This window comes from Sylvia atricapilla, chromosome 5 (assembly GCF_009819655.1).
Source record: "Sylvia atricapilla isolate bSylAtr1 chromosome 5, bSylAtr1.pri, whole genome shotgun sequence".
NCBI classification, from domain to species: Eukaryota; Metazoa; Chordata; class Aves; order Passeriformes; family Sylviidae; genus Sylvia; species Sylvia atricapilla.
This window is the reverse complement of record NC_089144.1, coordinates 11,604,111-11,628,417: the sequence shown is the minus strand read 5'-3', so window position 1 is coordinate 11,628,417 and position 24,307 is coordinate 11,604,111. Positions and strand designations below refer to the sequence as shown.

Sequence of the window (24,307 nt, the reverse complement as noted above, 5' to 3'; positions counted from 1 at the left end):
GCTGATCCAAACAAAAGCATGAAAGTTAAACTGAATCAACATAGCAAAAATATAGATGACATAAGTGAAATATTAAACACATGAGGTTTCATAAGTATGGAGAAAGAACTTTTCCTAGCAACTACTTTTGATCTGTTCTGTTCAGTATTTTTAGCCATGTGAGCATGCTTAGACTGTATCTAATGAGAAAACCTAAGAGTAACAATGAAATACAAACATAACTGAGCATCTTAAGCATCTTGGAGCGATTTCTTGAACAAAATTCTCGACTGTGCAAAGCCTGACAATATTAAAGGTGGTGGTACACCGTGGATTGTGGGTACTGATAAACCTCTGCCTACAGGAGGACCATCAAATTCCAAGCTCCTGGAGGAAAAGGGGGCTGTGGGAAAGCAGCGCTGTGGTTTTAGAGGGAGTGCGAGGCAAGGATCAGGAGCAGCAGCCGTGACCCCGGGAGAAAGGAGGGCAGCAGAGCTCCGCCTCACCTGGGACCGGACTCCCCGGGCACAGCCGGATCACAGAGTTACTCGCTGACCTGGCTGTCATCTAGCGGAGTCACAGCACATTGCAACACACTTCTCACACATCCGTAACCTTCCCCCGACAAACAGTCTGACATCCGAATTTCGTATTGGTCTCAAAGGTGAGAAATTTGCAGATTTCTCCCCCCACCCCACCAATTCTATTTCTGAAGACTTAGAAAAAAAAAAAAAACGACTTCCAGCCTCCTTCATGTCCTAAGATACCTCCTGATACTTTTTTGACCTTCTAGAATTCAGTTTTTATATACTACACTATCACAAAGCAGGCTGGCCCTTTTTGTGTTTAACCTGATGATTTTTTGAGACTGAGTAATGTAAACCAATGAAATAATTTAACTTGAAGGGCTTTATAGCTGAATATGAATCTTCATTAACCTTTCCATAGTGAAAATTACCAATGCATTAAACAAATACGGCAATCTTCTTTCCTCTTGGATACTGAGATGTCATTTCAGATTCATAAATAATCAAAGCCAGACAGTGACAGAAATAGAAATAGGGCTAATGAGATGAAAAGTATTTGATGACTAAGTATCATGCTTGCATGGTTATTTCTGAACAAGAAACACATGGAGTGCAAAAGGGAGACGGTAATGAAGTAACAAGTCCGTATTTCATTATTTCTTGTGTTGCAATCTTGCTAAGACAATGCAGCTTTCTGTGCAATTTTCTCCCTCATTATTAGCAGTAAACGCCAACCATCACAAGAATTCAGCCCCTAACTGTACATCATCTATTGCCCACGTGTCCCATCTCATTATTTAAAAATGTTCTATGATGATAGTGTGGGCTATGAAGTAATTTTAAACTGAATTAAGTGGTTGCCGGCTTGTTTGTAAACTCCGTAAGGACAATCGCCTCAGGGAGTATTTGTGCAGGGCTCAGGAAAGTATTTATTTGCTTGGCTTCAGAACTGCTAAAGAGCAGTACAACACATAACATATTGACCAAACCTTACTGACGGGGAGCAACTCTGGTGCTTCGTGATACCACCTCAAAAAAACCAACAACAAATAACTGATTTTCCAACACATCTGCCAAACTGCTTCTACACCGGCTGTCCGAGGACATTTCAACACACGCAGGCTCGCTGTAAGCTATAGTGCAGTGAAGGGCAGGCTGCCCCGGGGTACCTCGTCTCCTCACGCGGGACGCGGCACCGCCCTGGGCCCCGCGCGGGAGCCGCACTCCCGGCCCTCAGGGTCTCCTCACACAGGGCTGTGGCACTGCGGCTTGACTGGCTTCCCGCCTCGATGTCGGAGCCGCGGCTTTGCCTCTCTTGGCCACGGCCCCGGTTCTCTCAGTCCCTCCCGGCCGCCGCAGAGCCCGGCCCGGCCGAGCGGCGTCCCCGTCGTTATGGCGACCCGCGCGCCGCCTCAGCCGCCCCCGCTCTGATTGGGTCCGGGGTCCAGCCTCGCCGCCCAATAGCAGCAGACTCTCGGCAATGCCCCGCCCTCCCGCCTCTCCGATAGGCCCGTGGGCACGGCTGTAGTTCCTTCCGCGCGCTGCAGAACTACAGCTCCCAGGAGGCTCCGCGGCCGAGCCACCGCCTGTTTACCGGCCGTGCCGGTGCCGCTCCCCGCGTGCAGCCGCGCCACGTGACCGGGGGTCACAGCCGCCCGCCGCCAGGAGCGGCCTCGTCCCGTCTGTCTGTCTGTCTGTCCCGTCAGTCAGTCCGTCCCGTCCCGGGCGCTCCTGACGCGGCTCCCGGCCGCTGCCGTCCCGCCGGCAGCGATGAGTGCGCTGCCCCCGCGCTGGGCGGCCCTGGCCGTGCGAGCGGCGGGCAGGCGGTGGCTGCCGCCCGTCCCCCGCCGCGGTCGCAGCGGCCCCGGTTCGCCCCCGCCGCAGGAGTGGGCGCTGTCGGTGAGCCCGCGGGGGCGGCTGCGGGTGCGGCTGCCGTGCCAGGTGAGCGTCCGCCCGCTGGACCCGCGGCGCTGCCCGGGCGCGGACCGGGTCCTGGTGGCCGTGAGCGGCGGCAGCCCCGGGCGGGAGCGGGACCGGGTGCGGGTGGAGCACGACGAGGCGCTGGGGCAGGTGGCCATCGTGGCGGACGGCGTGGACAGCAAGGCCGCCGTGGACGTCCGGACGCCGGTGAAGTTCGGTGGGTGCGGGGGATCCCACCGGGGGCTGGGCTGGGAGCTGTGCTGGGAAACGGCATCGCGCCCTCGCTCCTTCAGAACATCCCGGTTGTTTCCTGTGTCCCCGGACTTCCTGGGTGCTTGGGTACTGATTTGTCGCTGACCCTTTTGCCGGCGGTAGTTAGTGCTAAAGCTTGAGCCGGTGAGTGGCACCTGGAGAGCGCGCTGTCATTTGTGAGAGCTGGGCACGTCTGCTCTCCAGGGGCTGTTCGACAGGGCTGTGGGCTCCAGCACCTTCATCAGTGTGTGTTATCCTGGGGGCTGCCCACAGGATCAAAAAACCTGGAAGGGAACGATTCAGGTGAAATAGCAAGAAGGACTCAGTTGTCCGGTCAAACGTTGTGTTCTCTTTCTGGGCACAGGGCTGTAATCTGTGCAGGGTTTCTTGTCTGGGACACAACTCGGGAGAGCAGCTGTGCTGGCTGAAACCAATAAACATCTCTGCTGAACTGCCAGTGAAGTTTTGCCAGTGGCCCGAAGTTTAAGGAGTACAAACTCAGGGATTTGTGTTCAGTCATTAATGCAGTTTTGGTTTTTTCCTATGGATTTGGGCAATTTCCTATATAGTGCAGAATGTTTCACCGTGCTGAAAATCTTCTTGATGTACAGGGCACTTGGTCTCTTGTTTTGCTTAAAGTTGTTGAAGGTTGCTGCATTATTTCCTTTAATGCCCTGCTGCAGTTGTGATATGAGAAATGATGAGTAATCCCACACTACTTACTCTTTATACATGTAATCTATGACTTTTGTAGAATATGATGTTACATGCAGCAAAGATATTCTGCACCTTTTATCTTTACTTTTTTTCCCACCCTGTGTCTTAGGGAAAATTCTGCAATGTGATGCTTTTTTTTTTGCCTTTTTCTTTTTTTTTTTCTTTTTTTTCTTTTACAAGTAACTGAAGTGTATATAATTCAAAATGGAGAACTCCTACGGGCTTGGCATAACATCATTCTCACATTTTCCAGTCTTACTCATCCCTATAATTTCCTTTTTTTTTTTTTTTAAACACTGCTTATAACTGAAGGGGATGTTCCTTAAATATATTTATCATAATTTAGGGTCTGTTTCCTAGCAACTAATAGATGCCCAAATATTCTGTAACTAAATACAGAATATTTGTGCATTTAATCTCACCCTTCCTGCTCTCAGTGTGCTCTGCTCTGTCAGAATGGCTGTACTGATTCCTACACGACTCCACAGTAGGAATGGACAACCCACTGCCCTGTGTCTGGTCATAAACAGATGATCAGGGAAGAGTAAGAACAGAACAAATGGAAATGTTCTTTCATCTAAGCATTCTCTTAGCTGTCAGCTGTTGTCATCACAGGATTTTCAGAGCCTGATACAGCTCCACCCCTCAGTGGATCTCTTCTGCAGAGTGTCCCTTTACACATGGAAACAGTTTCAGGGTGAGAGCTTCCTGGTAAATTCTCAGCAGAAACCCGCCGGGAATTCATTTCTTGCTATTTTAAATGATAAAATAGCAAGAATTTAATTTCTTGCTATTTTATCATTTGAGTTTGTGGTATTCCAAGGTCCTCCTGTAATTTGTCAGTGACTTTTTAACTAGTCTGAATAATTTAGTGTCACTGATAAAAGTTTTCAACCTTGCTGTTTGTGCTGATTTCCAGCTTCTTGTACTGTTGAAGGTGGTGCATAGCTTATAGCTGAAAAACTATATGGAACGAAGGATATTGTTAAAGACATTTGAAAATCCAAGTTTGTTCTCTTAAACAGATCACCTGTTACCTCTGTATTCATTGGCTCTGTCACTGAACTGGAGCTGGACTGTCTTCTCCAAGAGGCCTGTAATCTTGAGTAGGAGACTCTGGACTCTTACCTGACAATTTTCAGTTGCTATCTCACAGCTCTTCTTTTTATTTTTTTTTCCCCTCTCTTGCTTGGTAAGCATAAAGATTACCTAGGCTTGTCTGTAGCACATTCACAGAGTCCATCCCATGATTACTGAGAATCGAACAAACCCAGGGCCCCATTTATTACCCTTCAATTCTCTGGTCCCAGGTGTGTCTGGATACTGTAGTCCTTTACTATTTCAGTTTCTCCAGGATCTCTGAGTGACTATTGCAAGTCACTCCAGAGCTGGTTGTTCTTGAGGTGCAGAGTTTGTTGTGTTAAAATGTGAAGAATCTCAGCCTTCATAAAGAGTTTCAACGTGGGAAACCTTCCTAAAAGTCTTGATCATGAATCCTGGTTGATGGAAAACAATCATTTTGCTTTTGTCCTGTCTTTGAGCTTCTTACTATATTCTCAATATCAGCCAACACTGCAGACTTAGGGGCTTTCTTCTTGAAATAGGTTTTCTTTTTTTTTTTTTTTTTTTTTTTTTTTGTACATTCCTAAGCTGTTCCACTTGGGTTTGTGGTAAGCTCATCAATTCAGGTTCCTTGGACAATCTGTGCATTATAATGGCCTTCCATGAGTTGTTCTTTGTCACCCCACAATTAGCATGATGTTAGTATTGTTTGTGCTGCCATCCAGGTGCATCTAGAGATATATTTACAAAAATGTAAGATTCTGAGGTTTAGGTGTTTTAAGTTTTTACTCAGGGAAGTAGAATTTTTGCTTGCCACCGAAGTTTTACTTTTAAGTGTCCTTTCAGCTCTAGTTTGTTTTTTTAAAAACTTCTGAGTATTAGCTTCTGCTCAAGATGTTCCATTTATTTATTTAGAAAAGAATTATCCTTTAAATATCACTGCATAAGCGAAAGATCTTATCCCTTGTAAAAACACATCTCAAACCAGAAAGGAACTGTTGTTGCTCTGCAAACACTTTGGCTTTTCTCTGGCTTTCCTTGGGTGCATGAGGAAGATGTTAACTGTGTTCTGCTTAGACAGTTTTGCCTGAGCTCTGTCAGTCACTGTAAGAAGTTGAGAGGTTGATGTGAATCTCTTCCCAGTGTTCCTGTTTTCTTCACTTTGGAAGTGAAGGCATTTCATAACAGCTTTTGTAATTTAGGTTGGAGCTTATCCAGGAAGCTGCAAGTTATCTAAAACTCCTTAGAGCCTGACTGAAGAGCCTGTGTGGAAGATGCTGAGTTTAAGTATGCATTTTAAACCAAAGGCCACCTCTAAGCAGCTTAGTAGGGCAAGTACCAAAAGATCCTCTGTCTGTCTTAGTGTGTAGTTTTGAGCTCCATACAGGATTTCAATATCACACATGATCTGATAATCCTCTCTGATACATTTAACCTTCATTGATGGCAGATGTCAAGGAATTGCTGTTTCCTCAAGCTTATTTATTTTTGCATGTGTTAATTAAACCTGAGACCAGCTCTTTGATTTCTGGTTACTGTGCATTGACTGCATGAGTACGCAGAAGTAAACTGAACTGTGGGCTTGCATAACCATAATTTAGATAATTCTAGTAGTCTAAGGCTGTTGAGTCATCTGAAAATAAATAATTATCCAGTCTATTTCGAGTATTATAGCTTAAGGCAGCTTAATAACTGGGGTGCTTTGATACCCTGGGATACCCCTGCCTACATTCTGATACCACAATATTTCTTTTTTTCCTATGTACCTTTACTTCTGATACAAATCTTTTATGCTACAAAGATCTTCATGCATTCTTTGTGGTTTATGTGGCTAAAGTTGGCTTCAGCCCTTGTCTTTGCTAGAGAGGAATCAAACTGGCTATTTTTGGAGTTTTGGCACTGAAACAGATTGTGTCTTGTTCCTCCCTGTTGAAATTTCATTGGCGATATTATCCAGCTTTCAGTCTGCTTCTTTCTGGAGTTGTTTATCCTTGGTTCAGGAACTCAGAGGGGAAGAGACAGAGGGCCTCAATTCCTTGTCTGCTAATTTTTGTTATATCAAGGCTAGCAGAGTGATGTGACTCTGCAGAGGATCAAGGCACAAAGTGTATTTCCAGAAGTCCCTGGTGTTTCTGAATGACATGTTTTTGAATTTCCAGACCTCCAGGTCCTCTTTTAGCACCTATCTTTGATAGTTAGGATTACACTATTAACCCACCTTTCAAATGATGGCAATAATATGCTCTACAGGATAGAAATTTTTTTAATACCCTTATTCTTGTAAAAATGTTAGTGAGTTTGTATCATGGCTAAACTGAGCACTCTCAAGCCTTTTCCTCATCTCTTTGGACAGAAGCAATAAGAACAGGAGGGTTTCAAGCTGATTGAATTCAGAGATTTGCACAAGCAAACTGGCTTTTGGCACCCTCTTCTCAGAAAGCAAAGTAGCAGAATCTTGGTTGTAGACCTTCCCAAGCACCCTGCAGTTGTCCAGTGGGTGAATTGAGCAGTCTGGGCAAGACAGCTTGTTCAAAAACAACATTGCTTTCCAGTCTACCTCTTGCAGCCTTTTTTTCTTAAGGAATTTTTACCTTTGAACACAGTCTACATCCTTCACTCAATTTAACCTCTTGGCTGACTGCAGCCAGTTTCACTTGCTGCAATGGTGTTGTGTTTTAGCTCTGTCCCTTGGATTCTCCTAGCTTTTCAGATGACAAAACTTTCATTTGTTGTTAATTGGAGCTCTCAGTCTCTTGTCTTCATGGTCTGCAAGCTTATTGTTGTCATGGTTCTAGGAGGCACCTGTCCTGGGCAGCAGTGTGACAGAATTGATCGTCAGGCTCTTATGGATCACAGGTCTGACTTGGGAATCTCCTCAGGACAAAGCTTTTTTTTTTTTGCACATTCTGATTATTCTTCTCATCTTTCTGATAACCTTAGGACGCTGTGGCAGTGAAAAAAAGACTTTCACATTTTCTTAAATGAAGGTTTCTTTACCAAATAATCTCCTTTCCTTTAGGGAGTAATGGGCTCCCTATCTCTTAGTCCCTCAGTTGTTTTGCAGGAGACACTTCTGATTGCTGTTCAGTTTTTCTTTTACTTCTTTTTTCTCTTTTATCCTTAGAGAACAAAATCAACTTTTTCCTCTCCTTGCTTTACCTTTTGCCAATCACTATGATGGTCATTTATACAAATGATTAATAGAAATGATTATTAATATAGACAGAATCCCCAGGCTGTACATTCTCAAACTTCTTCCTGTTCCTTAAACCCAAAGGTGAGCTAAGCAGCAGAAAAATGCTTTTCCTGCCCCTGCATCTTATCTACAAGACCTAGTGATTTTTCTTTGTGGGAGTCTATAAAGAGGAGCAAGGTGAGGTGGCTCAGACTAGAAGCAAATGTGCTTCTTCGTGCCAGGGAATGTCAGGCTTTCCAGAGGCTGGGGAGGAGACACACACCAACATTTCCATGCCTGGCTTTGGGTTGTGGTGCTGGCTAGTGGAGCAGCAAGACCCATCCATTTGTGCTGTTAACCTTGTGACTCTACATGTGGCCTCAGGCACCTGCCAACCTTTACCCAAAAATGTGTGTCAAGTAGAATTTCTAATGGAATTTGTGGCTAGGAGATGGAGGTGGAGTTAAAAATGAAAAAATGAGATTTCACGGCTTGCTGATTCCTTGCCACAGGCTACAATAATTCTTCTGCTTCTTAATGTTCTCTCTAGGAGCTGGTTGGCTCAAACACTGCTTACTAAACTTTTAGTGTCCATAGCTGATAGTGACTGCTCAAAGTGCGTGGCCAGACACAGCAAGCAGGTTCTTAAGTAACAAAGAGGCTGCTTTTTCTGTACTACATATGGTTACTGTATATCATCAAATACTGTGTTAAAGATATCTGACTTTTTTTGTTCTGTTGCTAATAAAACTCTTTTAATTCTAGATTTGGATATCAAAACAACAGGGATTGGCTGCGTGAAGATTCAGAAAATAGAATGTGATAACTGCAAAATAGAAACAGAGAAGGGGACTAGTGTCTTGCAGTCAATAAAGGTACAAAGAACCCTCCTCCACTGTTTGAGAAGGGATTGTGTGGTGGGATATGTGTCAAAACTTAAATACCAGTTCTGCAGATGAGAAGTACTGTGGGACTTCACTCTTACATACAACAGTCATATTGCTACATATATATATATATATATATATAGCACCTCACCTTTAATTATTGCTTACAATTGCGGCACAAAGTCAAGAACAGCAAATAATGTGGAGTCAGAAGTCCAGGTATCTGTGATAGCCAAAGTCAGCAGAAAGAGTGCAGAAAGCCTGATCCCTGTCTGCCCCTCAAAGAAAAAAGTTGACTGGGATTTTCTCTCTGGTAGGTTCAGAGTTTTGTCTGCTCAATCAAGACTTTGCAGCATACTGCTGATTTTTTTTGTGTGTGTTTTTTTGGTTTTTTTAATAATTGGTATATCAGAGCTTTTGACAACCCCTTTAAGTTAATTTTCAATCAGAAGTTACACATTACATGTCCAAAATACCTGACTGAAATACATCTGATATATACTGTATATATCATAGGCATGACCTTGTTTTTTCACTCTTAATGCTTCAAGTTCGCTGACATAAGCTGTTGTAAAATTAATCACAGTTTATCTGACTCTGGTGCTATTTGGAATCAAATTCACTTGATTGTTTGGGATTGCACCTGCATGAATTGGTATAAATTCAAAAGGAGGGCCAAATTTTTTGAGATATGAAAAATGTTTCAATATTCTTCTCTAATGTGGTAAGAGATGATTTTATAACAGATGTAGGGAAAGCTGAGCTTAGAGAGGGGTGTAATATACATCAGAGCTAGGTTTACTCTACTTCTAGGGAACTTTAGACAACTTGAACCTTCCAGATTCTGTGTAATTGACCATTTTACTCTTATAAAGGTACCTAAAATCTAACACAAATTAATAGTACTATGTGATGCCCATTTAAACTTTTGATTAAAAATTACTCTGTTATGTAATAATGACAACAGTGCATAAGAAACTGCATAATATGACAAAACCAGGTGATTCTGACCAGCAGTAATGACAGTAATTGTAGCATGCCATAACATCAAGAATTTTTTGTGGTGTCATGGAAAAAGATGTTTTTGAGGAAAGACCTAACTTATCTTCTGGGAATCTTGTCTCAAATACAATCCAATATGTGGAATATCTTGAATTTTAAATACTAAGAGCTGGATTTTAGTCTATTCTTGTTTTTAAGTACTGTAGTTCTAGTAGGGTGACTGAACTAATTTTTTTCTAATAAAGCTTCAGGAATTATGTTCTGTATTATCAGAGAAGCAGAATTATTTGGAAGAAACAGAAATACTAGCCTTCAGGGTTTTTCCAAAACTACTAAAAATCTTACAGGACCAGATGCTGTAGTGAAGCATAAGCTGATTCCCTTTTAGGGAATTTGCTTTGCTGAGCAAACTGAAGTGATAGTGCCCTCCCCTGGATGGATTAAAGCTATCTTAATGTTGGTTCACTGTTATTAACAAGCCTCATTAACTAATAAAGCAGGAAACCCTTTCTTTATAGGAGAGAGAAAAAGATCATTGATAAATGACTTTAAATGAAAAAAAATCTGGTCATCTAGGGATGATTATTATTGTGAAACAAACCGCTTCACAACTGCTAATTTTCTTAACTTGCTAGAATTTTTTTGTATAAATTGTAATAAAAAATGCTGTTTTTTTAATACAATCTATACTGTCTTTACAGAAGACTTAGAGATTTGACATCTACTTTGGTTAATCATGCATACTGGTTATTGAACAGAAAGGAAGAGTCTCAGTGAGGCTTATTAATGGATTTTGTCTGGCAGTTTTGGTGTAGTAGACATTACCCAGCCACTGAGACCTGAGTGATGTTTTTATTTGAGTGTTGGTTTTATTGCTGATTTTTTTGTGGGTTTGTTTTTTGGTTTGGTTTGGATTTTGGGGGTTTTTTGGGGGGTGGTGATTGTTTTTTAATTGGCTGAAGTCCAGTTCACCCTATCCCTTCCAAGTCTCTTGGTCAACTGATAGCAACAGTAATTCCAAAATACAGTTATAGCATTTAGGTCTTCTTCAGAGTACGAATTATTCACAAATTCTTTGTTGAGAAAGCAGTGCTTCTTCTTTTTAATGTTCTTGTTGTGCTTCTTATTATGACAATACCACCACGGAGACCCTTTATTATGTTTCTGTGTTCCTCAATTACTCCTGACTCTTTGATTGTGCTGGTGATAACAAGGATTTTCAGGCATCTCGTTCACACAGGTGGAAAATGTGCTTGCTTCCTCACCACACACCATCTGAGCCTGATTCCTCCTGCACCAGTGTCCTTCTCTTCTCCTGAACAAATTTTTCTGGTTTTCCTCTGACATCTCTTAAGGTCTTGACACCCTTTTGCCTCTTCCTTATTCAAACCTTTCTCCCTTGCTCAGAGGAGCCCTATGAAAAATGAGTGCTTTTTTTTCTTTCAGCTGGTGGAATATTTCCTCTTAGTGAAAAAGCTACTTGACCATTGTAACTGGTTTCTTCTCTCAGCAAATCCTTCTGTCTGTGAGGTGTCTCTAGAGATACTGACCTCTGAAAGCCTGGTCAGTTTTTTTTAGGAAGGTATTCTAATAATTTGGGATGGGGGGAATTAATGTCTATGTTGTGGTTTTATTTTACTGAACTATCAGTGGCCACACTGGTGAGCCCTTGCTATACACTAGTTTTTCCAATCTTCCAAGTTCCGATATTCTCCTCAAGTTACATATTTGGAGGATTTGCAGTTTAACCTTTATTCTGATAACAAGCGTGGTGTAACTGCCTCAAGGAACTGTGATGCCACATTGAAACATTTGATTCATCATGTTACTGTATAAGGAGAGAACAATCTATTTATTTAAATTTGATTTTTTTCCTCTTTTTTTGCAAATGGTTACATTTTATTCTCAAGACCTGTTTTTGGCAGGTTTTTTTTATTTTTTTTTCTTTTTGAGATTGGTTTATGTGTATATCTGTATTTTTTTTTCTCTTGTTGGTTGTATGCAGCAACAGCTGAAAGGTATAAGGGCTATAGAGCAGTTTTTACTTGAAACCTGACTAATTCGTTAAAAACTTGAGATTTGCCTTATGCAAAACAATTTTAATTAGAATTTGTGTGCAGTGAAACCCTTTAGAATCTTGTTCTACTTGCAGGACTAAGGCTTCCAGTGGTTAATGTGGTACAACTTGAAAAACGAGATATAACCATAACTAGAAACCAAGTTATCCTAACTGTATGATTTTTAAACTCTTTTCAGAGCCATAAAATAGATATACGGACAAATGGTGGCAAAGTAATTGGTCTTGGAACACTTTATGGAAATACAGATGTTTGTGCAACAGAAAAGGGGGTAAGTGGGAAGTAAAACTTTTTCTCTTCAATGGCTTTTTCTCCTCATTTGTTGTAAAAGGAGTAAATTCAAAAAATGTGCTAAAGAATATTAAATAATCCTCATTGGTTGTTTGTAATTTCACTGTTTCTTAGGTTTGTCTGTTAAATTATGTTATTCTATGCTTGATTTGCATTGATAAACAGGCTCCACAGAAAGCAGGAATAAGTATGTGATCATTCCATCAGTAAAGACGTTGTTCTGCTGAGGCAACCCATCAGCTTTAATTATGCAGACACCTCACAATATTCCTAAATTTCCTCCTTGGCTAATATGCTGGCACTTGGATTCTGCAGAAGACTCAGGAGTTTAATTTAGTGTCTAGTGGATAGTGGCTTGATATGTGTAAATGCAGTAGACTAATAGTGTTACACAGTTGTAAGAATGGAAGAGTAGAGGGTCTTGCAGACTTCTTTGCAGCTGAGGAAATACAATGATGTGTAATCTTGCCATGAGATGCAGTGAGAAGAATCACAGAACAGTTTTGTAGAGAACTGGCTTGTTTTCTTTCAGTAGATGGCAGTATGAGACTAACCACAAATTACTGTGCTCTGCTTTTGTTTCTTGACACAAGTAGGCAATTTTCCTTTATTTAAAATAATTTAAAATAACGTTGAGCTAAACTCCCTACAGTTCTCACACCCAGTCTTGTTTTGAGGTGTTGTAATGTCCATGCAGCTGGTTGCATTAGGATTCCTTAGATCTGGGGCACTGCTGTGTGAATGTGGAGCCAAGCCGAGTCTGGAAGTGGCTGGATGTGTGCTCTGTCAGAATCCACAGGCACCCTTTAAACCAACAGCACTGGGAGGAAACTGAGAGAGGGTAACTCTCCCTTGCCAAGGAGAGATGTGAGACCAAACCATTAAGTGCCAGGCATCCCAAGTCACCTCTGTGAAGTGCTGTTTGGCACCTTGTAGGTTGGGTTCCCAGATCTGTTCACTTACCTAGAGCCAACTGTGAGCTGTTCTTAATGTCCTGCTGTAAACCAAGCAACTTGCCTTTGGATTTTCCAAAAACTGTCAGCATTAATATATCTGTTTCTTTGTAAGTGGGTGTTAGACTGCCTTTTATGTAATAAAAGTTATAATTGTATCTGTATGGGAAAATATAGTTGAGAAAATTGTTTTACTTTAAGCCTTTAAATGTTTTTTTAAAAATTAACTCTTTTCAGAAAGATCACACTTCTAAAACAATAAAACAAATGTCATACAGATTAAGTTGAAGTGCTTCTTTGTGATTGTAAATATTTGTATACAGTGTGTAATATTACAAGAAGTCAATCTTAGAGTTGTTAAGCTGTAGTAACTTGAGTGAAGTGAGTAATTTTAGCACAAACTCACAGCTACAGAACAGTATTTTGGCTTATGTTATTGAATTTCTCACTAACAAACCTTGTAGTGTAGTCAGGAAGGAGAGATTTCTTTTCTCAATTGGCCACTCCTGTTAATAATCAGTCAGCCTTACGTCTCCTCTGTGTGTTTGTATGAGATGTTTCTTCCATCAGTTGCAGTCATCATTATGTAATTGTGGATCTGTCAACATTTCCAGCCCCCTCCTGGAGGTGGGGAGGGAGGGGATGTGGTAAAAGGCACTAAGCACTTGAGAAATGAAGTGGGAGAAGACACTAGTAAAACATTTGAACAGTGATAGCACAAAGAGGAAGGCCAAGAGCAGGAATATGTGGAGAAGGAGGCATACATATCTTATTTAAATATAGCAAGATGTTAGCTTTTGACTTGAAAATGTGTTCAGGTATAAAACCTCAGTCTGATGTATGCAGATGAACCAGTGGAACTTGAGCATGTGGTCAGTTTGAGTAACTGCAACCCCCAAGGCTCTATGCCCAAGGGAAGGAAATTTTTCCAGAAGATCTGGTGGTTCAATGGACAAAAATAATGAAATTTGTTTGGCTGGAGAGTTATTAGCTAATCTGTGCCATGGTTACTTTTCTATAACACTTGCTTAGTAGAGCTGGATATCTATGTTCTGCCAAAAAATCCAAAAGAGTTAAAGAACTTGGGATTGAAAACCTATTTATTTTCATTGAAAAGCAATCCTATTTTTCCATCCTTTCCCCATCTGAAATACTGTTTTTATTCTTATACTTGAGCAGTCTGACTTCTCCCTCCTCCATGCCCCTACCCTGATCTGGGTTGTTCTGAGCAAACCTGGGGATCTAATCTGTATTGTAGCATCATGGGAGAAGTCTTAAGCCAGTAGTCCATTCTGTAGCCTTATAATTTAGTATAGTATGAATGGATGGGTAAGGCCACAGTGTCATTTGGCTGTCATATAGTCCATACTAAACCAGCCTCTTCAGCTCAGATTTTGGGATACAATGCAGCACTGAGATTGTGCAACAGTAGTGGCTATTTGTCAGAATACCTCTTGCTTCATCCCTAGCTTATTCTTTATATAATGTTAGACTGGAAGGGTTGATAGACTTTTTGTTGTTGTTGTTGTTTTGTTTTGGTGGTTTGGGTTTTTTGTGGGCTTTTTTTTGTGTCAGCTTTTTTTGCACAAGTTGGCAATGCTAAAATGACAAGGAGGATCTAAAAATAATTTGAGCAAGGCACAGTTTGATCTAGAAAGCCACGTATTGTTGCATGTAATGAGTAAGGACTTTGTGCAATCCACTGAAAGCCTGCATATGCAAAATAAAAGCAAATTGAGTGGGGGTTCAAGTATGAGCTATTGCATGCTTCCATCATAAATCAAATTTAACTGAGAATCCAGTTTCATATGGTTGTTGCACAAGTGTATGAATTGTTCTGTTTTGTTCAAATAGATTGACATTATATCATGTGGCTCATCACTTTTTCATAGCTAATATAATTTGTCACCTTTTATTTCCCAAATCCATAGTGCATTTTTTCATGTTCTCTCCTTTCTCTCTGTTTCTCTTGAAAAGAAGTAAAAAATGGAGATTTTATCTCTGGTTTTTCAAGGCTTTGTATGTCTTGAGGCTTAAGTCCAAGAACAGAAGCCTGAGTAACCAAGGTAATAGGAAAATTATAGTGAGAAAAAGGGCAGCTGGGTGGGGTTTTTTTGCAAACCTTCACCAAAGATATATCTACAAAGTAACCCAGTAAAAATCTTCATAAATAGCTCTATGTAATAAAGACAGTGATGCTTCAGTTTGTGGTGGCAGAAAATTGATCACGAATGCTCTAAGTGTCATAATGCAGTCTGAAGATTCAGTCTTCATAATTAAAGTTAATCCTTCTTTCGCTTTTCAAAATGAAGTGGTTAATTTTTGAAAATTCAATCAAGTTTTTCTTTTATCTGTTTGTGACCACTTGGGTTCTTCACCTGAATGGTGATAACTCACAGGAATGTTGTGGAGAATCATTAGTTCTTAAGTCAGAGCTCTTAGATGAAAAAGTTTTTTGTTTTGTGTTTGTAACTTTTAGCTAAGAACCAGATTCCGTTTGTCCTGCACCAACAACTGCTTTCCATTTGTTTTGTGTCTTAACAGTGTTACTTCCCACTGCTTTTTCAAGCTGTGATGATAACTTTTTGGTGATGTTTTTTATTTCTCCTAGAGTGTAAATATAGAGAAGCTTCAAGGGACAACCATCAATATATCTACTGAAGATGGGCTGCTGAAAACTAAGTATCTCTATGCAGAATCAGCATCTCTGTCTTCAGAATCTGGTGATATTATGCTGGGAAGTGTTCATGGTAAGTAGGAAAATGTATCACAAATTAAGCTGCTTTGAAGGTATTCAGTGGTGTTCACAGTACCAAATGGACTAGTAGGCTATCACTAAATCACCTGTGCACAGTATATGAGCAAAACAGTTCTGTCTTTATTAGGGACTTAATTGATTTTTTGCCACCTAGCAGACTGTAGTTTTGAAAACAGTTTCATAAGCACACTTATTAATAGCAAGCAGTGTATATTATAGGAAAGAAATGTCACACATACTAAGAAGATCAAAATATTCAAATATTCAGCAACAAAAATGATACTAAAAGTTGTCAGGAGGCTTCTCTTCCTCTCTCCCCTATTCCTGTTTCCCCTAACTCTCCTATTTTATTCATAGGAGAGGCAACACTTAGATAATCTACTAAGAAGTGTTGTAGGAATGAGCTGTAATTAGAAGTTTTTATTAGAAATAACCTGTGTGTTTGCTGGCACCTTATATTAAGAGTGGTGACAGTTTCTGGTTTTAGAAGTTCTTAGAACTTCTTAGCAGTCTCTAATATGTCCACCTTTTGTTGTCCTTCCTCTAGATCTAAAACTAATAAACTACAGAGTCTTTTATTTAAGCAGCAGTTGAGGTTCAAATCTGGTGTGGTTTTCTAATTTAACAGAACTCCCAATGAATTCAGACTCGGCTGTAATGCATTTGTGGTGATTTAACACTGAGTGAAGCAAACTGGAGGATGTACAAAAAAAATCACTCAGCTCTGTCAGAGTTCCAGATTTTCAGCTATATCCCTTAAAAAGAATTTTCTACGATTTCTTAGCAATTTTATGTTGTCACCTTGCTTGAGAAATTACTTCTTTCTTCCTTGAAGGAGCAACTCTGTCCATTCATATTAAATGTGAGAATGGCTTCTAAACCTTTTAGGTAGAGTTAATTTTAGCATGCATTGACAGAAATAAGCTGCTTTTTCTCTTGTTACTCTATTTTGCTAACATGTAGATATCCAATATTTCTGGAACTTCTGTCTAATAAGCCATGCTGGTTTGGCTTTTCTAACTTTATAGTATAATGATATCGTGGAGTGATCAATTTGTGAGCAGGTTCTTATCTTTGTGCACATCCAAGAGACTATAAAGAAGTCTATAAAGAAGGGAAAATAAAATTAATTTCTAAAATGGTAAAAAGTCGCCCAATGGTTTATTTTCCTTTTTTGTGCATTGAAATAATCCTGCCTTGTTGACAGCCTCCAAAACAAATTGAAAGAATATAAATAAAACAGCCTAAAGTGTTGCCTTTACATCCCAAAAGCTATCTTTTGCCCCTGGTCCTATACTGATCCTGCAATAAGGTAATTTGAAATTTTACAATGATCATTGAAGAAACAATGATTGTAGATGATAGAGAACTCTTTCTTCAGAAGCAACAAAACCCCAAAATACTAAGGCACTGCTCTTGGTATTCTCATAAAAGTACTGTTTTGGATATCATAGTATTGCATTACACTGAAACTAGTTAGTTGTAATAATCAGTTATTTGGTTTAATTACCTGTAGTCCAGTCTTCCTCTCTTGGCCCTTGATATGCCCAAGAAGTACTTGCCTAACTTTAAAATCCTAAATTAAGTATTGGCCTTCAGAGAACATGACCAAAAGTGCAATTCTGTGCATTGTCTGTAGACAGTGCTGGACATTCCTGCCTGCTTCAAAAGCAGCTTTTGTTCTAGCTAGATGTTTGAAGTGAGCTGTTCCCACCAGTATATTGTGTTGATGTTGCACAGCATTGGTGGTTCTGCCATGTGAGTATGTGTTTAAAAGGAATTTGTTTTCTACATGTTGAATATTTTTCAAGATCTGCTTATCAAAATAGAAAAGAAAGCCCCCAGAAAAGCCAACAGACCTAGGGACTGTATGCTGACAGAATATAATCTACCTTCAGCTGATCCTTGAGAGCTGCTGGCTGACAGAACCCTAGGTCTTTTTGTAGGTTGTACCAAGCTAAGTGCCAGTCATGATCAAATGAGGAAAAAGATGGGGTGATTATAGCATGCCTTTTAAAAACAGCAAAGAGTGAAGCCAAACATCTTTCAAGTTCATCGAAAAAGGCTTTTGTTTCTGCTCTGATTTTCAGAACTCCAAAGTATTTTTGTACATTATGTGCTTGAAAAGATGAATTTAAGTCTGTTGATGATAGGCTGCTTTTCTAGTTTTCAGCCCATGAAGTAAGAAAAATACAGACCATATACAGTGGAATGCACTCTGCCCTAATTGTTGCTTACTGCTGTGTAATTACATGAGATAGGGTAGAGCTTAATCCATTGGCAATTTTTAAAACCTCTTCTGAAAGATCTGAAAGTTATGACTACTGTGTATTACTAAACCACACTCAGTTTCTGTGATCAGCCTTTTTCTTCATTCTGTCTTTCTCTTGGGAGGATGAGAGAATGGCAGGGATGACATGGTGTGGTTTAATTTTTGATTTAAAGCCTTTTCTGTGACACATTTATACATGGAACTGTAGAAATTTCTACAATTCAGTTGGACTGTTAGTACAGATGTGTCTTCTGAGATACATCTGTCATCCTTCCAAATTCTCTTGATGTTATGGGTGAAAGGGCAGAATAAGTATTTTGAAGTTTTAAGGCTGGAACACCTGTGCCTGTTTAAAATGATCCAAGTTTAGTAGAGGACCATTCTGCATTTTGTGCCTTACACACCTTGTTTGATGTTCTCCACTTTGCCCAACAGACTCCGACTGAAGTCAATGGAAATGTTGACAAGGGCTTGTCATGCACATAAGAATAAATTTGGAGGGAGTAGGAAATGTTCAGTGGGTCCAGGAAGTAGCCATTGCAGATAACAGAGATGGGGTATAGGTGTATAAAAGAGGAAAATAGAAACTGTTTATGTTATTCATGCAATTAAACTTAAATAATATGTAACGCTATTGCAGGGATCAGAGCAATTAACAAAAAAATTCCCAAAATAAAATAAGAGAATATTGTGCACTAGCCTTGCACATGCCTCTCTAAACTTTTTCTCCCTCAAATCCAGGTGGTGTCTTTGACTGTACTCAGTACTTTTCTTGTCTGGAATGGCTTAATTGTTACCCCCATGTGTTGAGACTTTTGTTTATAAAGTACAGTATTAAAAATAAATAAACACTATGTTTCAATAATGTGTTTTTAACATTTTTCCACTTTTCGTTATAGGTAATACCAACCTTCAGACCAAAACAGGGAGTATCACAGTAGGTAGGTTCTGCCTTCTCTCTCTCTCTTGCTCTTCCCTTCTCCTTTCTAAAAGCTCAATATTCACTGGGGAAGTAAAAAGGAGATTATTTCACCCAGATGTTTTTGCCTCCTTTTCAGGAGTAGCACTGAAAAGCGTGGCTGAATAAGATCCTTTCCAAACTCAGCCTGTTGTGGTTGGGCAAAGCACACGATTTCACTTGATACCAAATAGCTGCTGGACTTTGCACAAGTCAGACTGAGTCTAGGTGCCATCTTTTAGATGAAGATAGTATAAAGGGACACAAAAAAATTCTTAAGTCTACATCAAATACAGTTGTGCCCTTAATGTAGTTCTCTGTCTTACGTTTATTGCTGTCAGTGATTAGCTATGTTTAATTTTTATATCAGAAAGCTAATCATCAATGTATTACTTGTTTCAGGAGGTGATGGGAAGGCTTGTGATAATTTCAGTGTTTTCAAACTACTATGCTATAAGTTTTCCCTTCAGAAATGAAAACAGCTCATAAACCTTTTTTTGGGAACCTGAGCATTTATGTGACAGGATAACTAACTCAGAGCTATCAGCTATGGTACAACTTATTTTATAGCACACAAACACCAAAGTTAGAAACTCAAATTCTAGTTATTGCTCTGGTAGAAAATGGAAGTAACAGAATCCTAGGCAAGGCTCAGTGTATTTTTTGAATGTAGAAAGATTTCCTCAGGCCCAAATCTCGAAGACTTCTGCTGATGGTGTTAACTGTAGTCACTCCCTAAGCATATTTCAGGGATAATCTCTAAGAATTGTTCAGCAACTGTTAACAACTCTTCTTATGTTTCTAAGAGCTCTGTATTAACATTCCTGGAAAATGAATGCAAGACACATTCTTATGAGTTAGTCATTAAACCACAGAATTAAATTCAACTTGCTAGGCTGTTTTTCCTTCCCTTAAATAAACTCATAGGGTATGAAATAAAGATTTCTTAATATAGGAGGTAGCTTTTTCCATCAACAGATGATGATTATTTTCCTTAACTAACCAGGTTCAGCTTAAGCAGTAAGACACATCTTACAGCTGAAGAAACTTTATTTTTCAGATTTCAATTCTGACAGCGCTAGTTAGGCTTCATCTTTTCCTAAAGAGCATTAACATCCCTGGTATTTTTATGGATTTTTCTAAAGGTAAAAAACTTTTAAGATCCAGACTTTGAACTCCAAAAATGTGAGAACATCTCCTACTCGACCAGTTTGCTCGAGGCCTTATCCCTTATTTCAGTTGGAAGGGACCTACAGGGATCATCCAGTCCAACTGCCTGGCCAAGAGTTGAAGTGTCTTGTTTAGGGGCTCTTAAGCACTAACAGGCTTGGGACACAAGCATCTCTCTGGGAACCCTGTTCCAGTGTTTGACAACTCTCTGTAAAAAGATGCTTCCTAAAAAAGAACCATTCCCATGCAACCTTTCACTGGACATCAGGGACAAAAGCTCAGCACCTCCTTGTGCCCTTCCCATCCTCAGGAAGCTACAGAGAGTAATGAGGTCTTTTTTTTCTCCAAACTAGTCAAGTCAGGTGGTTTGGTTGGTTGGGCTTTTTTGGAGCATAGCAATTTATCAAAAAGAGACTTACGCCCTTTAGAACCAATGGATATAACTTAAAATCGGGATAGAAAACAGATCATGAAGAAGTAAAAGGATAGCCTGGATAATTGAGCTAGGAAAGGAATTATTTTCATGAGAGATTTCTTGGTGTGGTGCATCATTTGTTCTGCCAGGTCCCCATGGAGAGTATGGTCAGGACTGCTAAGGATTTTTCAGTAGTATGTGCAATTTAGTGAATTCTAAATAATAAATAATAGTGAAGTCTATTTAGTGAATACATTTCTTGTAATACTTTTCATATGACAGTTTTAGAAAAATGAACTAAACCAAGAATATTTGCCAGTTTTCTATCAATAAGAAATACTAGCTAGCTAAGCAAGAGTTAAATCTTCATCACAGATCAGATATGTTGGAATTTTATGCTTCCTCCAGTCTGTAATCAAATCATAATAAGTATTTTGTGTTCCTGTTGAGATTGATTTTGTCACTGATTATACCATGAACAAGGTCAGTCTTTAGGTACTATTAGGGAAAGTATGTTTTTGCTTAGATTTAAGGAAAGATCACTTGTGTTTAATCCTTTTAGTTCTTGGCTGGTAAAGTGAAGGGAGAAGTGATACGAAATGTTTGTATCACTTTGTAGGCCTTTCACTGGTCTTTTTGTGCAGTCTTTCTCAAGTTATGTTACTTAAGGTTTTATTCTTCAAGCTGTATTTAATTTTCATAACACTTAACAAAGACATTTGTCCTTGCCAAGGACATCTTGTTTCACTGTGCTTATTTTTCATCTTTATCTAGTATCAGTAAATTCTTAAATAGCTAAAGCTGCTCAAGAGTGACCTTCTGCTCCATTTCTTGTAAAAGACTTTGTCCTTGTTCTCCCCCTTGAAAAACCTTGAGAAAACCTTTTCCCTGTCAGTCCTTAGCAAACTCTGAATTCAAACTACACATTTTTTATCTTCAGTTATTCACATTCGTATCAGCAAGCACTGGGTATATATTTGAATATAAATTGCCTTAGGTTTGATCTGTCAGAACCATAAAATATGTATTGTCTCCATTATTATTTGTTATGTGTTTTATTCTATCAGCCTATGCTTCTTAGTATAGGGTAATTTTTCATCGTTGAAATATTTAATTATTTAGATTTGGGCAATTTTTTGTGCCTCATCTTTGGGGTTTTTAATCCATTCTGCTTTTATTCCCCTTTATTTGTTGAGAGTTAGAGACACAAACTTAAAACAGCATCTTTACGGACTCTGCAGAAATGATGAACAATTCATGTTTTCTTGGTATTCTTAATTGTATCTACACACTTGTATTTAATATAATATCTGTAGCATTCATTGCATAAATCATATTCAGTTGTTTCCATAAAATATATTTCATGTTACTCCCATAGGTCAGAGCTTAACAGTTGTTTACTGTACAGTATTGTAGTGTCAGGTTTAGTGTTTGGTTAGTGCTGCCAAGCTTCTTGGTGGTTTTGAAACTCTGCTGTAGTTGTTTCAGTCATAGGAAACTTTGTATTAGTGAGGTACTCTGGGAGTCAGAATCTGGCAAGTTGTCCTCCCAAAACACTGTCCTTCAATGGAAAAGTGTTTCATTTCCCTCAAGGTTGTTTTTGGCTTTCCTGGTAGATCTGTGCCTTGGTGAGCCTGTCCCTACTGCCCTCCTCCTGCATCCTTTATTCATCTTAATGCCTCCTGCAAACACAAGCCAGTCTCTCACAAAATGAGAATTCTTTTTATTATAATATTTGTTAATTGAAGATCTAGGAAAGAGCACTTTGTTCAGTCTTGCAGATTCACAAATTCCCACTGGGAAGAATCTCACAGGAGCTGCTTTTTCCTTTGAGGAGTGGGAAGAGAAAGGCTTCAGTGGAGTGTTGTCCCTCCAAAGCACCATCAGCTGGTGGTGTGTGGACTGTGTGTAGTTCTACAGTTTGCTGTTCTGTCACAGGAGACTCTTCTTTCTTCCTAGAATAGATAAAGGAACTTGCTGTATGTTCTGTTTAAAGCAGAAGAGTTGAAGGCTGGATGTTTCCTGTATCTGTTGCCAATAAAATCTCTGTCAAGATTACACGGAGAGTCGGTAATTGGCTATTACTAGATTTGATGGGGAATATCTGCAAAAACAGCTTTTGCATGTAAACTTCTAGTGATTACTACTTAAAATGTGCATTTTAAAGATCAATGCATGTTAAATTTTCCAGTTCTAATGACTTTAACTTTTCAACTCTTATTAACAACCTTTTTAAAAGTCCTAATTTAAAATTGATGTTTCATTTTTACTTAGACAAGCAAAACTCTTTTTTTTTTTCCAGATTTCAGACAGACCTTCTTTAATACATAAAGTCTTGAGATGGCAGAAGCATTCACATCCAGTCCTAGTTATTAATGTTTTCTTTATAACCAAAGCCCTTCTCAGTTTCTCAGCTGGCTAAGTATGGATTAGCTACTTTTTTTTAATTACTTTCCCCTCCAAAAGAAATCAGCTTTAGCTGTGGGATAAAGATCCTTTCCTGTGTTTTTGCTGTTGTAAGCAATGCATTGATCTTTGGCATCTGTGCTTGAAACCTGGGATCAGAAAAGCTCCAGATGAATTTGCTTAGAGCAAAAACTGTATGGCAAGCATAAAACGTTAATATGAGACACCCTTGTTATGATTAATCAAGTTAATTCTCTCATTAATGCTTTTACTTTTTAAAATGAGAAGTTTCATTCAGGTTTTATTTTATTATTTTAGCTACTTTTAACAGTTTGACTGTTGGGCTTTTTCTGTGCATATTCAGAATCACAGAATCCTTAGTTTGGAAGAAACCTCCAAGATCATCAAGTCCAACCCAACCCTAACCTCAACTAAACCATGGCACCAAGTGTCACATCTAGTCCTTTCTAAAACACATCCAGAGATGGTGAATCCACCACCTCCCCAGGCAGACCAGTCCAATACTTTATCACCCTTTCTGTAAAACACTTTTTCCTAATATCCAGCCTATATTTCCCTTGGCACAGCTTAAGACTGTGTCCTCTTGTTCTATCAGTTGCTGCCTGAAGAAAGAGACCAACCCCACGAGACTACAAACCACCTTTCAGGAAGTTGTAGAGGTTGATAAGGTCACCTCTGAGTCTTCTCTTCTTCAGGCTAAACAGCCCCATCTCCCTCAGAAGCCAGTCTCTATCAATATCTCAGGATTTCTTGCCAATACTTTAATTTCTAGCATTGTCTCTACAAATACCTCTCACTAACTGCCTTTTGCTCGTGTACAAATGTAATTTTTTTATTCTCCTCTGGAGTTTCTTTATAACTCCTTTGCAATTTTTATTAGGTATAAGCCTGTTCAGTAGTTTGAAAGTGAACTCTTTGGGACTTCACTTAATATTGTGGAAGTCTACGTGTTTAAAAGTGGAATATGTGGCAAATAAAGACTACTCAAGTGTACAATTAAAACTTCTTAAAGACTTTCTATTTGTAAAAATGCTTCTTTGCTAAGTTTTATGTTTATAAATGTCTTCTAATAAGATTTAAAAGAAAATTTAAGTCTCCCTATTCTAGGACACAGAACAAATGCTGTTCTCCTGCACATATTAAACATTCGTTGGTAATTCAGATGCCATGAATTAGACTTTACAAAGCCTGTATTCAGTTAGATAAGATATTGCAGTGAGCAACTGTTTGGTTTTTGCATGGGGTAGCTTTCCTGGGTAAAGTTCTTCCTGCAGAGAGTCTGAACAAATGAACTCTTCTGAAACTAAAAGAGATCTTGGTATTCAAGTTTTATGCCTCATTTTCACACAGAGATGAAGACATTCCTGTAGGAAGATGTGCACTGCAGTTGGGCCCTTGTAGAACAACTGCAGAGCTGCAGCCTGAGGACCAGAGGATGCCCCAATTCTGGACTTTTTTTCAGAA

General features: G+C 39.5%; 2 protein-coding genes across 2 annotated transcripts in view; one reads left to right on the top strand and one right to left on the bottom strand.

The window, feature by feature from the left end:
• Nucleotides 1-1,831, bottom strand: part of CCDC146 (coiled-coil domain containing 146) — a 65,859-nt gene extending 64,028 nt beyond the window's left edge. Inside the window, 1 exon segment of the mRNA XM_066318718.1 lies at nucleotides 1,676-1,831. The gene's annotated coding sequence lies outside the window, so the exon portion shown is untranslated.
• A 378-nt stretch (nucleotides 1,832-2,209) lies between these two features.
• FAM185A (family with sequence similarity 185 member A) overlaps nucleotides 2,210-24,307 on the top strand; it is a 34,271-nt gene continuing 12,173 nt past the window's right edge. The window contains exons 1-5 of the mRNA XM_066318715.1: nucleotides 2,210-2,643; nucleotides 8,398-8,507; nucleotides 11,778-11,870; nucleotides 15,455-15,593; nucleotides 18,773-18,814. Coding sequence (XP_066174812.1) covers nucleotides 2,277-2,643; nucleotides 8,398-8,507; nucleotides 11,778-11,870; nucleotides 15,455-15,593; nucleotides 18,773-18,814 — 751 coding nt within the window. The 5' untranslated portion in view covers nucleotides 2,210-2,276. The remainder of the gene's footprint in view (nucleotides 2,644-8,397; nucleotides 8,508-11,777; nucleotides 11,871-15,454; nucleotides 15,594-18,772; nucleotides 18,815-24,307) is intronic.